The 15,217-nt window shown below is 34.5% G+C and overlaps 1 protein-coding gene across 1 annotated transcript; it reads right to left on the bottom strand.

The window, feature by feature from the left end:
• Nucleotides 1-13,490: 13,490 nt before the first annotated feature.
• Nucleotides 13,491-14,685, bottom strand: LOC149538717 (uncharacterized). The gene is made up of 2 exons (XM_089798895.1): nt 14,350-14,685; nt 13,491-14,266 (listed from the first exon to the last, which is right to left on the bottom strand). The coding sequence occupies exons 1-2, from the start codon at nt 14,659-14,661 to the stop codon at nt 13,961-13,963; spliced, it is 618 nt and encodes a 205-aa protein (XP_089655021.1). The 5' UTR covers nt 14,662-14,685; the 3' UTR covers nt 13,491-13,960.
• Nucleotides 14,686-15,217: the final 532 nt, after the last annotated feature.

Here is a 15,217-nt window from a genome sequence, read left to right as displayed (position 1 = left end):
GTGGTTTTACAATACTATGGGCCAAAACCATGGGCAAAACAACCATGCCACATGTTACCCATTTGTAATTTGTAACTCCAAGACTACCATTTTCATCCATAATTTTTTCCTCTAGCTTAAACCCCCATAAAAGTCATATAATGAGTTGTTTACACTCTAAAAATAGCCCTTCTACATTGTTTTAGAGACTAGACACATTTTTAACAAATCACACACCTTTTTCCAACTCATAAACATGTGGAAAACTACCACAAACAAATTCTAGAATTTTCTAAAAAATTTCTAGAGTTTTTCGGAAAAAGAGCTTACAAGGTTGAGACACAATTCTCTTTTCTTTGCCAACCATTAGCGATGGATAAATTCATGGCCTGTTCAGTGACACAGATGATTTAAAGTAAAAATGGCACAAATGGAAATAAAAACTATTGTGTGCTTTGTTGACCTGCACATAACACGTCAGTAATGGAGACCCTCCCTACAAATTGTATCATTGACTAAATTTCAAAAATCCCAAAATACAATGATTTTTTTTTTGAAATTTTCAGCATTTGATCTTCATATGTGTATATTTTGTGACTGAAAATAACAAAATTTTTGAGAAAAATTTGGCTGTGTTTTTTGAAAAGGAATCATATTTGACTTTAAAAAAAAATTAAAAAATCTTTGGTGCATTTTGTCTGGAGATTAGCTAGCACCCAAATTAGCAAGTGATAATGTGAGGATCCATACTTGCCTAGATTCTAAGATTGGAAACTGTAAATTCAATCTATGAAATTTGATGAATTGTCAATATAGCCTATTTCTATAATATGCAAGCCAATGTTTTAGGAAATAATATTAATAATCTTTAAATTAATTTTTATATTTAATATTAATTTTTATAATTCTAAGTTCACACAAATGATATGTAACTTCAGCTAGTTGGCATAGTTAATGTTAATATCATATATATGGAAAAGTGGTTTATGCAAGAAAATTCATAACTTTATTGTTATAGTTGAGAATGAGTAAGATAAAAGAAAAAATAACTTTATTGTTATAGTTGAGAATGAATAAGACAATAGAAGGATTATTGAGAAAATTATATCTAAGAAAGTTATGGAGCATGTATCTTTAACTCTTATTTATTATGAAGCTGTCATTAAGCAGGGAACAATTATTATAACATCGAATTACATTTCTTTGAAATAGTGGGTGAAAAAGGGGTAAGTGGGAGAGGAAGAGGGGGAGAAAGAATTATTTTCTAGAGCAGTGGGGAGAGAGATGATTGAATATATATATATATTTATATCTTAGAGGGAGAGGGAGAGGGAGAGATGACCTCAAATATATTTAAAAATACCTTAGAGTGTGAAAGTGGAGGGTAGGGGAAAGAGAGAGTCACACTCATTGTACATAGGTGTTGTTCACATAGAGGATCTCCTACTTAGCAATTATTTGATAAGTTAACCTAACATATATGTTTTCACAAGGTAATGCTCAATGCATGAGAATGAAAATTAATTAACTAAATACTAAATGATTACATAATTATTGCAATAATTCTAAAGAACTTTGTGAATTCCTTTAATGAAATTGTCAAATTTGAGGTACATTCAAAGTATGCACATCAGGTTCAGATGTAATGAAAGTATAAGTATGTACATAAAGCTTTTATTGCATGTGACTCTTGGTACAATTCCTCCATGATACTTGTGAGGAAATGCATGTGGATTGAAAATCTAATGTAAATTTTGAAGATTTAAAAAAATTTCAATCATATTAAACCCATCTCTTCAATAAATAAAATATTAGATCAAAGATCAAGTTATCTTAGGAGGATATCATTTCCTTGTAGCACACTTTTTATAATTTCTCTAATTACCTAGGCCATCATCATTGTCATTAGACCGAGAAATCATAATTTACCAAACCATGTTTATAGCCATGGACTAACCATTGAGATGGTTCATTACTAACCTTTGAGCTAGTGGAAAGATTTCCCATCACAATTATAAAACACTAACAACTTTTAGTATAGAACACTAAAATATGATTACATGTGCCACAACCCCTTTAATAACACTAAAACTCCAACAAATAATGCAACCACTTGTTCTCATGCCCCCTTTCTTTCTTCCCTATTTTTTTAGGGGCTAGAAGGTAACTAAGTGCCCTGACAATCCCATAATGTTGTTCAGGGATTATTGAAATTCTAACATTTAAAAAAATAAGTTCTCAAATTTAGTCAAGATAGGACTAAGAGAGCCAAAAAAGTAGATAATATTCTCTCTCACATAATTTTATAATTGTCCTTTTGAAAAACTTTACAAACAATATTCTTTTTCACATAGGATTTCCAATTGTCCTTTTGGAAAACTCTATCTCTTTTTAATATTAAACAAGTGTCATAGAGTGGCTAAGTACTTTCCTTTAGGTATATATAGTAAAAATAATAATATAAATTTTTAAATTTTTTTTAATTAACAAAACTTTTAAGAATTTTTTTAATTTAATATAGTTGTAATAATAATATAGTGTCTACCTCACTTGAGCTCTACAACTCTGCACCTTTGCACCTGCCTGCAACTTTGGTGCATGACTTCACAATCCTCGGGGAGATGGAGTCCCCCACATTCTCCTCCACTAGAATTGGTGCAAGCTTGTCCAGACCTCCATCTGGTCCTCTCTACTAATACTTAGTGCCTAGGAAGGGTCTAGTTCTACTTGGTATCTTAACGTGGATGAGGCATTAGAAGTTCTTGATGATTTGGCTTGTATGGGTCCCTACCCTCTAAGGGGTCCCACAAGTTTTATGGGTCACATGAGGACCAATTCCCTAAAACTAAACTGGTTGGAGGTAGTTGTTGGATCCAATATTCCTATGGAGTCTGGGATAAAACCTACAGTGGTTTCAGGTGTTACAAGGCCAAAGATTTCAATCTCAAATTTTGTGGTTGATTCAATTTCCTTGGGACTCTCCTTTAGCCTCATTGGAAAATTTTTTTATTTCTGACTTAGTGTGGTAATGGTTAGGAAATGGTGCTCTAGATGGAGATTGTCTAGATTAGTAACTATCTTTGTGATGGCAAGCTCCCTCTTCCTATTTGGATTCATAGTCAAAACAAACTGTAACACTATCTTGGTGGTCTGTTGGCACTTTGGTAAGTATTTGTTGATGCTCGCTAGATGGAAATTAGATTTCTACCCTAACCAATACCTATTAATTTTGGCACCTATTTGGGTCAAATTACCCAAGCTTCCTCTTGAATATATGGATAGGAGAGTGTTTAGATGGATTGGAGACTCTTTTGGACACTTCATTAAGGTTGACCAAACCACCAGTTCCAAGGCCAAATCAGGTTTTGCGATATTGTGTGAATGTGGGGATGAATAAACCATTTTTGAATGTAGTGGCTTTGAAATTAAAATGGGGTGCTTGGTCACAACTAATTCTATAAAAGAATTTTGCACCATGTTAGTCTTGATCATGCTCTTATCTTAGAGGGTTACCTCCTTCACGGCTTACCCAAGGACCATCTTTGACCACTCTATGTTGTTATTCTCATAGAAGCATAACCAAACAAATAGGAAAAGACCCTTCAAGAATGAGATAATGTGGTACACACAATTGGAGTTCAGAGAGCATATTTCCCAATGGTGGAACATTCCAATTAGAGGATGGAGAAAGTCATCAATTGGAATCATTTTTAAGGAAAAGATGATGACTGAGAATAAGTTAGAGTCCCTCCAATCCAATTTGGCTTGTGGTAATTCTTCTCCAGAACATCAAAATGAGGAGAAGGAATGTTGGGTTAAGTGGAAAGTTTTTTTTTAGAACAAGAGGAAATCTTCTAGAAGCAATGATATAGAGTGCAGTGGCTAGAGGAGGGGGATAGGAATATGACCTTCTTCCATAGATTAGCATCAACGAGGAAAAAAAAGAGAGGAACACCATTAGCCTATTAGTGGACAATAATGGTCAGGAAATATTGGAGGAGGACTAGGCAAAGGACTAAGCCTCTAGATACTTTCAAGAGATCTATAACCCCCCACCAAATCAAATTAGTATTAATACTTAGGAGGATATTTTAAGGATTATGAACTCGATTGTTAATAACCAAATAAAAAATGCCTTGATTAACAAGGTTACAGAGGAGGAAGTGATAAAATTTGTGTTTAGTATGAACTAGTTTAAAGCCCCAAGGCTAAATAGGTTTCCTCCTGCATTTTTTCAAGAGTTTTGGGATATTGTTAAGTACTATATTTCCCATGTTGTTGTTGACTTTGTGAGAACGGGCATGTTTCTAAACAAAATTAACTTGACCTTCATTGTATTAATACCAAAGATGGATGACAAGGAATTTAGACCCATAAGCCTCTACAACATGATTTATAATATCCTCCGGTCATGGTGAACCACATTAAGCCCCTACTCGATAATTTTATAGGTCCCTACCAGAATGGATTTTTCCCTGGTAGATAGATTTTGGATCTAGTCATTACCACCCATGAGGTGATACATTACATGGAGAAGTGTGGGAACCCAAGTATGGCTCTACAACTTTACATTTCTAAGGCCTATGATAAGGTAAGGAGGGAATTTTTTGTAATTATAATTGTACTATGCCATTTCAAATTTAGAGGAAAAATAAAATGGTTTAATAGTTTCCACATCACTTGCTTGTCTATTTATGAAGAGATTTTAAATAATTTTTGCGTGACTATTGAGAGGATACTACCATTCTTTTAATAAAAATAGTATTCAACACGAATTTTAAATAAAGAATTGGTTTTCAAAGTGACACTGCTTTAGCTATCTAAGGGCTATTTTTATGCTTTTTTTGGATGGATAGCTGTAAGTTTTCCATCTTTATTGTTTGAATTCTGGCAGGGTGATCTTGTATCCCCCAATACCTTTTTTATGAATATATAACTTTAATATTTAATTAATAGTGAATGAATATTCATTTAAAAATATTAAACTTGATAATAGTTGGAGAAAATAAATGGAGCATAAAATTTCCATGTAGAAGTTCATTCAAGCTTCAATTGGGCATAAAATCGTAAATCAATATTCAGTGTTCTTCACAACAATACCCAAGTAAAGACACAAGATTTTTGTAGTGCACCCTCAAAAGAAAGATAGCCTAAAAACATATATTTATATAAGAACAAACTATTGATCAATGCTCAAAATGATGTTATAAGTCAATTTATCACAGAAACATATAGACCTCTATAGTAAATTCATGTGTTCCCTGGTTAGATGTTGCCAAGGATACTTTGATAGCTACCTCTTGTTCGTTCTCTAACCATACATTAAATTTGAAATGGCTTATTAGAATTAGAATTACGTTAATGATAACCAAATAATTCATTGGTAGTTAAGCGCGAGTCATAGACAACTCAACTTGAGTTGTAGCCCTAAGCAATGCAACTCGAGTCACAGTTATAGGCACTCAAGCTATAGCTAGATTAGCTATACGAGCCCAAGAAAAAGGATGGAGATCTTGGAGAACCAAGTGAACCAAGTTTATAGCAAAAAAAGAAAGAACCAAGACTTTCCAAATATGTTAGAAGGCATCATGCACCTAATCAAATAATTTGAGGAGAGATAGAAGGCATACTAACGAGGAACAAATTGAAAGGTACATGTTTTCTTAGTGAATTTGAGCCTAGATCTATAAGAGATGCTTTAGAAAATGAAATTTGGATAGAAGAAATGAATGAAGAGATTGTGCAAATAGAAAAGAATAAAACTTGGTCTCTTGTTCCTAGACCTAAGGATAAAAATATGATTGTTAGAAATTGAATATTCATAAATAAGTTGAATGAGAAAGGAGAAGTGAAAAGAAACAAGGCAAGAATAGTATGAAAGGTTATGCTCAAGAAAAAGGCATTGATTATGGGGAAACAATTTACCCTATTGCAAGACATGAAGGAGTCAAAATACTTCTAGCTTATGCAACATAAAAGGGATTCAAAGTATATCAGATGGATGCCAAATCAGCTTTCTTGAATGAAGTCCTAGAAGAAGAAGTATACGTTGAACAACTTGAAGGTTTCATTGATCCAAGCCAAAGAAACATGGTATGTAAACCTCATAAAGCTTTATATGGATTAAAGAAATCTCCTAGAGCATGGAATGAAAAACTACATGGATAATCTAGTTAAAATTGGCTTTGAAAAGACAAATGATAATAACAATATGTATATTAAGAAAGGACCACAGGATAAGATATTGCTTGCAGAAATATTTGTGGATGACATCATATTTGGTCAACATGAGATGTTATGCAAATAATTTTCTGAAGCAATGATGAAATAAGTTGAAATTTCTATGTTTGGAGAGATTAAATTCTTTGTGTGTCTACAATTTCATTAGATGAAGGATGGCATATACATCACTCAATCAAAATACATTAGGGGACATTAAAAGTATTTGGAATGGAAGATTTCAAATTAGTTGGGACACCTATGTCTATTAGACACAAGCTCTCAAAGAGTGATGATTCAAAGGAGGTAAATCAAACTACTTATAGATCAATGATTGGGAAACTTCAGTATGTGGTTCATACCGAACTTGATATTGTATTGGTAGTTGGCATAGTTGCAAGATTTTATGCTAATCCTAAAGCAAATCACATGATGAAAAAAACAAGACTTTTGCAATATCTAAAAGGAACTGAAGACTATTGGTTATGGTACAAGAAAGGAGGAAATCTTGAATTAAGAGCCTTTACTGATGAAAATTAGGTAGGAAGCATTAATGATAGAAAAAGTACCAGTGAAGGAGAATTCTTTATTGGAAAGAGGCTAGTGTCTTAGACAAGCAAAAAATAGAATTGTATTTCTCAATCCACAACAAAATCAAAGTGGGTTACTACAATAGCTAATTGTTCTAACATTATGTTGATTAAGCAATTGATGTCAGGAATGAAGGAATAAATCAAGTAACCAATGGTTATCTATCATGATAACACAAGTACAATTAATATATCCAAAAATTTAGTGATGCACAGAAAGACAAAACACATTGCAATCAAATATCATTTCCTAAGGGAGATAGTTCAAGACAAAGAGGTGAGATTGGAATATGTGAACACCAAGGAACATATAGCATATATATTCACTAAGGCTTTACCTAAGGATGCATTTATGTATCTAAGAGGTAAACTAGGGGTTATTCCCCTATTTGATGCTCACTAAATGCAAAAGATAGTGTGACATCAACCAAGCTCCATTGAAGATCAATCAAGTTGATGCAGTGAAATGCAAAGCATAATGCATATGAATCAGTACAAAAGGTACATTATAACTTCAAAGTTTGTATCCTTTGGTATTTGATGTCAAAGAGGGAGATTTTAGTATCAACATGGAAGATTGTAAAAAGATTAGTGTTGATGAGAAAGAGGGAGCATCTTAATATTTAGATGATGAAATGCACAACTAAGAGGGAGAAAATGACATAAGAGTAGTAACAGGAAAACAATAGAGATAGATCTAAGTAGAATCTTAGAGGGAGTTAGTATGGACAAAAATCAGAATGAAACTAAGGATATTATCTAATTTCTCATACTTTTATCAATTTATGTTGAAATCAATGCCAATGAGGGAGTTTGTTGGAAACAATTCTTTAATTGTATATTATCATTGATGTTTACACAAATGTCAGTATTAACAGAGTAATGTAGAGTTTGTAGTATTAACCTTGTATATCTTAGTATTAACTAAGCAGCCAAGTAATGAAGACTTTCCAGTATTAACTGAGCAGTTGGTTAATAAAAGGATTCCTACTTGAAGTATTGATTGAGTGGTTAGGCATTGAAGGAGAACAATATTGAATGAGTGGTTGGGCATTGAAGGAGATTGGTATTGATAGAGTGGTTGGGAAATGAAGAAGTCATGGTGTCAACTAAATGTTTAGTCCTAGTGTTAACTGCATGATAGAAGAATGTAATTGTCAAATTTTTATTAATTAAGGCTGACTATTTGAATGTTTATTGATGTTTTGAAAGGGTATTCAAGCTAACTTTTCCTAGCTTATGATATATAAGAAAGGTCAAGTTGAGAAGATAAATAGAGAAAGAAGTGGAATATGAAATAGATGGATATGTGAGGAAAGGAAAGACAAGGCATGAAAAGTGTGGAAGATAAATTGCAAATAACATATGATTAGGAAGGATCTAGAGGTTAAGCCAGAATAGAGATTTGAATCTGCAAAGATAGTTTCTTTATAAATCGGTTCAAATTGTTGTTGCTTTCTAACCATTGTAGCAGTCAAGAAATCTCTTTATAGGGTTGACTTAATAGTCATTTTGTAAATCTTCTAACAAGGTGAAATTTCAAGATTGAAGTGTTTGAAGACCTCTAACCAAGCCAGTCCTAAAAAGGTGATCTAAATCATCTAACAGGGTCATACTTAATAGTATCTTTTGTAACCTTTAATAGGGTTGGCTCTTAACAGGGCTCACTTCAGAAGAGTGAAAATTATTGTGACTAGTTGCATGGTAGTTTTCCCAAATTGGGTTTCCCCATTAAATTTATAATGTTCCATTCCATATGTATGCTAGAAGAACGGTAGCTTAGGGAAGCCATACGGTAGCTGCTAGTAGTCATACAGTTGCTTCTTGTAGGCTATATGATTTCTTTCAGAGGTTGTATGGTTGCTTGTAGGAGGGTCTACAATATGTTCTATTACACCACGAGGTATGTAGGAGCCACATGGTGAATGCAGAATGAGTTATGAATAAGATGACAAAACATGTGTTTGTCAAACAATTAATGCTAGAACAATGGAACCCAAAGATATATAAATATATATAAAAATGAATCTATAACAAAGATGGTGCATGGATTTTTTAGATTTGAGCAAGTAATTAGAATAGAATAGGGTGAGGGTTGAGTCCCATTGAAATTGGAAAGCCAAATAGGGAAGGTATTTCACTTCTAAAATGGAAAACAACAAAGAATCCCAATAGGAATTCATAGTACAAAGAAAATAATCTAGAATGCATACATAACAAATACCTACATGCCATGCTTAAATACCTGTCAGGTAAACCTTCTGAGGGTGTAAAAAGATAGCCAATGACCACATCTACTTAGGGAAACAAATAAATTAAAAAAGTGGGTCCAAGATATATTAAATCATTCGGCCCATTAACAAGATTTACTTAAATACATTTATTTTATGACAGGGACATTACAGTCCTCCTATCCATTTTCTTGTCCTCAAGCAAATGCAAATCCAATTGTAGGAAACCTTCTGTAATCAACTTCTTTAGTTTTGAGTTGGGTACTAAGTAGATCTTATTCCCAAAGTAAATGATGTCATAAATAACTTTGTATCTTTTATCACACACATAACCATCCATCAACTGACATGCAAAAGTGTTCTTGGAGTACTTGACCAATGGATGGGCCTGCCAATCATCCAAGGAATGGGGTAAGGCATTGGCAATCATTTTTTTACTTGTAGTGTCTAGGATCCAATCATAATTAAAAATAGTCTCCATCTTCTTGATTGTGACTTCCCTCGATCCTTTATTTGACATTCCTCTTAGCAACACCTTCTTGCCATCCATCTCGAATGAAAAGTCCATCCTTTTAAAACTTTGGGTGTACTGGTCAAGAGTTTCCAACCATTGGATGCCCAAAATAATGTCACTATCAACCAAATCTATGACAAAGAATTCATCTGTCATGGTATAGTTTCTCATGGAAATTTGTAGTTGTGGGATCACATGAGTGCAAGGTAACAAGGTTCCTCTAGGAACCTTAACCTCAAATCCTCCATGCTCAACTGCGTGCAAACCTTTACTAGTGACCAAAGATGAATTGATGAAATTGAGTGTGGTACCACTATCAATCATGATTGGGACTCATTTTTCATGAAGTGTGCCACAAATCTTGAAGATACCACTTCTAGTCGCTATAGTGAGGGTAGCAATGGAACCTACTTTTTGTATCAGGGTATTTATTCTTTCCTGCTAGGTAATTTCTTCATCAGTTGTTGTAGGTATTTTTCCTTCGTCATCATTAGGAATCACCTCAATGTAATGAATCTTTCCCTTCCTAAGGCAGCAATGAGCAAGTCCCCATGGTTCTTTACATGTAAAACAAAGTTTTTTCCTTTAGAGCTCTTGCTAAGAATCTTCATCAAACAGAGGTTTTTTTGAATTGGTTCCTTGTCTTTGTCTTCTTGTGGGGATGGTGTTGGTGTAGCTGTGTGAGTTTTGGAGGAAGATGTGACCATGTCATGCCTTCTTTATAGCTTTGTTGAGTGCACATGGGTTAAACCCTTTGATCTATCCTCTCAAAGCCTCTCTCAGCCCATGCATGAATAACACAATTTCACATCTTTTAGAGATGTATGTGACTAATACTAACAACCTCTAGAACTCAATGATGTAGTTGTCTATTGTTCCCATTTGCTTTAATAGAGGTAGATCTTTAAAGTTTAGCTCAAGGTCCTTCCCATCAAAATGGTCAATGTGTCTCTCAGTGAACTCGACATAAGAGGTTACTTAGTCATGTTTGAGAGTGGCCAATCCATGATGCCACCACTCATGTGCCACTCCTTTTAGATTTGCGAACTTGATTGCTTCCTCTTTGGGCATTGGATTGAGTTGGAAATAGGCATCTTCCTTTAGAATCCATGATTGCACAGTAATGGCTCTAGATCCATCAAATGGTGATAAGTTTACCTTTCCAATATTTCTCTTGAGATCATCATGAAAATAACTATGATTTTCCTCACCATAATATCTCATTTTTAGATCAACATAGTCTCTGTAAGATATATCACCTTCCATATTTGTATTCTGCCAATCTTGTCGAAGTTTTTCTTGTATTTCCTAAAAAGTGGGCTCTCTTTCTTTGCATCATGCTTCCATCCTTAGAAGGAAGATGAGTATTGTGGGTTGAGAGTGAGATGGTTGAAAATTTTACCTTCCTAAAACTGAGTCATCTCTATGCCCATTTTGTTCTCCTGTTGTCTTTCCCTTGGATAATTTCTTTAGTGTTTCCTGCATCAACCTTTGGGTTTCATTGATTTGTCTTTGGTTTCTATTGAGCTCTCTTAAAAGATTCATGAGTTCTGCTATAGGATCTTGATGATTTGTCATTCTATCAATAGGGTTATAATTTTTCCTCCTCCTTTGAGTGTAAACTTGCATTCACTTCCATAGGCTTGTAGAATAAAAAGCTCTGATACCACTATAATTTTTCATTCCGGATGTATGTTAGAAGAATGGTAGCTTAGGGAAGTTGTACGATAGTTGCTAGTAGTCGTAAGGTTGCTTTTGGGAGGTCATATGATATGTTTTGTTATGCCATGGGGTATGCAAGAGCCACGTGGTGAATGCAAAATGAGTTACGAACAAGATGCCAAAACATGTATTTTCCAAACAATTAATGCCAGAACAATGGAACCCATATGTGTGTGTGCGCGTGCGCACGCGCGCGTGTGTGTATGAATCTATAACAAAGATGATGCATGGATTTGCCAGATATGAGCAAGTAATGTAGAACGAAATAGGTGAGGGTTGAATCCCACTGAAATTGGAAAGCCCAATAAGGAAGGTATTTCACTTTTGAAATGACAAACAACAGAGAATCCCAATGAGAATTTGCAGTACAAAGAAAATCATCTAGAATGCATACCTAACAACTACCTACATGTCATGGTTAAATACCCGTAGGGTAAACCTTCTGAGGGTGTACAAAGACAATTGATGACCACACTTACCTACAAAAACAAATAAATTTAAATAATGGGTCCGAGATATATTAAATCAATCAGCCCATTAACAAGGTTTAATTAAGTACATTTATTTATGACGGGGACATTACAAAATCTTGGTTTCATCTATGTTCATGTTATTTTCTTATGCTTTATGTTTCTACAACTAGGTTACTAAAGGATATAATTGATTAATAATCTTAAGATTACTTTGTTAACCGAGCATCAATAATATTAGTGTTAATCGAGTTATTCAATATTACATGATAAGTGAAAGCTTATATTGACATCTAAGGGACAAGGATTTTGTTTTGTGGTGACTGATTCACCTCTCCCCTCTTAGTTACTCTCTTATATTTGCAACAGTATGCTAGTATTTCATCTCTTCCATCTATTGTTGCATTTAATGATGGTTGTGTTACTACTATAATTACTACTTGTGATATAGTGTAGTAGTACACACATTGTCTTCAAATGACCACTTGGTATAAATACTTGCAAACATAACATGTTTTTGTAGAGTCCAACATTTTCAATTTGAGAGACATTATCAATTGCCTTCATCTTCTATTTGGTGGAGATGGTTCTTCAATAATTGTGAGGGAACATTCAAACCTCTTGTTTATTCTTCACATATCATTCCTCATAATTTGACATAAGCATGGATCTTACTAAGTACATTTGGAGGAGGAATCTTTATCTTTAAAGGAGATATTATTTTTCCTTGGATTATGTTCTACACTTGTTTCTCGAAGATTTTGTAATGTCATTTTCATCAATGTGGCTTAGAATCCTTGATTTGATTGTAACATTTTTTTACACTGAAATGGAGATATTAAATCAAAATTCAAATGTATAATATTTTATTTTTAGTTTCCCATCCGTCTTTCACAAATAACAAGACATCTTGCACTCAATCTTGGTTTTGTTTCTTCCTAAGAAGAGGATTATTGTTCAACAAAATTAGATGATTTTCAACATAAATTGTTCATGATAATCTACCATAATTGTAGAAGATTTTGTAGTGAAGGAGCCTACATGGTTTCTCTTCTCCCTCATCTTCTTCTTCATTTTCTCCTATGGAGAGACTTTTTCTTCATTTGTGATTTTTTCCTTCTCATTCTTCATTGAGAAAATTTTTCTTTTTCTTTTGGGAAGTAAGTTTATCCCATTGGATTTCCTCTTTTTCTTTGTTAGTGAGAGCTTGCATTTATTCATGTCATCTAACATGGCCTAATGATTGGGATCCATCTTTACATCTCACATTAGTGTATGTCATGCACATTCTCCCTAAATTACACTTAAAGAGGTTTGTTGGTGTGAGTAAGATGTTTTATTTTCTTATTTCATTTAGTAGGTTCTATTCATATGTTAATTCATTTAGGTTCTAGAAATAGTTCTAGAAGTCTTAGTTGTCATAAGATCTTATCATTTTGTCATTTACTTGTTGTGTCTTGCATCATTTAATATTTTCAGTCTCGTGTAATAATCTCTTAAGCTTGCCTATATACACAAGGTCTTATATATAAATATTATTGATCACAATTTGATCCAATATTATTTTTACATTCATTATGAGAATTTATGCCTTTTCTTTTGTAGAAGTAAGTTTTATTTATAGACATTTCTATAAAATTTAATCATTTGAATACTCTTAACGATTTTAAGAAACAAAATTTAAGTACTCAACTACTATATCCCTCCCCAATAATTGTCTCCACAAAATTCTAAACTCTAATAAAAATTAAGAATATCACCCGTACCATAAATGCGAGAATTTAAATATACCAACATAGTTAATACAAATTGTCAAATTAATCTCCTCACTTGTTTAGTTGAAATTTATAGGACATTTATTAAAAAGTGAAATATCAGGGACCTACTTGTGCTGTTGATGAGATTCAATCCACACCAAACCCCTAAGACCTCTTATAAACTTGCAACTTCTCTAGAGGGAAGCAAGCTATTGCTGCTTAATTCAGTAATAAACAAAAAGAGGATGCTGAAGTTGTGGCTTACTATGAGTAGGTTGCCAAAGAGGAAGGGGAAAAGACATTGCTCGACTTCACCCATTTCAAACCGAACAATTAAAACTCATATACTTACAGACTCAAAGCACTAGTGTACCCATTTCATATCAAACCAATGAAGCTCATAAACTTACAGACTCACTTCACCTGCAAAACACCTTGACCCTGTTTCAACAAAAGCAAACTTACAATGCATGAACCATTACTCTCTTCCTTCACAAGATAAAGATAATCCGGTGGGTACAGCGGGGGGGATGAAGGCACAGGATTGAGCAAGTCCCATCATCTTACTCTGTTCAGCATCATGAGCTGCATTCAAAACGAACTCCGATAAGATGGGCAATGGCAATGGCCTCCCCATATTTTCCCTCTCGTAGCTCACATCAAGTTTGGGTTCAAATCTGCTCTGTATCTGCGATCTTTCGCGTTGCTCAGAAATATGGCATCTTGAAGAACTGGGTCTGCTTGTCCCGGGAGACTCCGCCGCCGGTAACTTGATCCCCGAATTCTGTGGGCAAAAGGCAAAAAGAGAGAGAAGAGAATGAGGGAAAGTGAAGAGTGTTGAAAAGAGAGGATGTGAAAGCAGAAAACCTTTCTGTAAGTGGTTCCGTCTTGTTCGACGTGCCAACCGGCTTGGTTGCAGAGAGCCTTGAGAAGCTCGTTGTGATCGGCATGTTTGGGGAGAGAGTAATTCCCATGAGCTCGGAGACCTGCAAATATGTTGGCGGCAACAGCCCGGCGGAACCTCTCCCTCTCTCTGTTTTTCTCTCTCTCCTTTGCAGACGGAACTCTCCACCCGCTCCTCTCCTTCCCTCCCTTCGCCGACGCCCGCCTCACAATCCATGGCCCCGCCGTCTTCTTTATACACCCTCTCGCTACATTCTTCTTCATCTCCATCAACATCTCTTCCTCTTTTCTTCCTCTTTTCACTTTCTGAGAAGGATTGCCCATTTGCCTTTATCAACAGAGGAGATGAGCATTCACTGCAACTGCACGACCAACACGCCAAGAATGTTTTCCTGCGCATCTGACAGCGCTCCCTTTGCAGAGGCAGGAATTGCATGAATAGAGAGGGAAATGAATGCAGTTATATTAGACCGTACTCCCTTGCTTTCTATTGGGGTGGGTTTCTATTTGCAGGAATGGCTGAACCGAATCTGGTCAAATTGAACGTAGAGAATGTTATTTCTCAGACTCACACTGAACACACTTGTTTTCCAATTTCAAATTTGGTTTACCTATAGGGGAGCATGGAATTTCTTTGAGGTAAAAATCTGGGTCAGTTTGGTTGCGGGAATGAGAATATGAGAATAGGAATACATAATTTGGAATCATTATTCTAAAATAGAAAATAAGAATAGGTATTCCTATTCTTGTTTGGTTCAGTTGGAATTTGATGGGGAATTCACGGATCCAAAATTTTATATTTTCTAAAATAAATTAAACTGGAAGAGGAATA

Source organism: Cupressus sempervirens, chromosome 9 (genome assembly GCF_028749045.1).
Source record: "Cupressus sempervirens isolate cs-2001-9-10 chromosome 9, ASM2874904v1, whole genome shotgun sequence".
NCBI lineage: Eukaryota > Viridiplantae > Streptophyta > Pinopsida > Cupressales > Cupressaceae > Cupressus > Cupressus sempervirens.
Note: the sequence above shows the minus strand (reverse complement) of the source record. Positions and strands in the feature narration are given on the sequence as shown.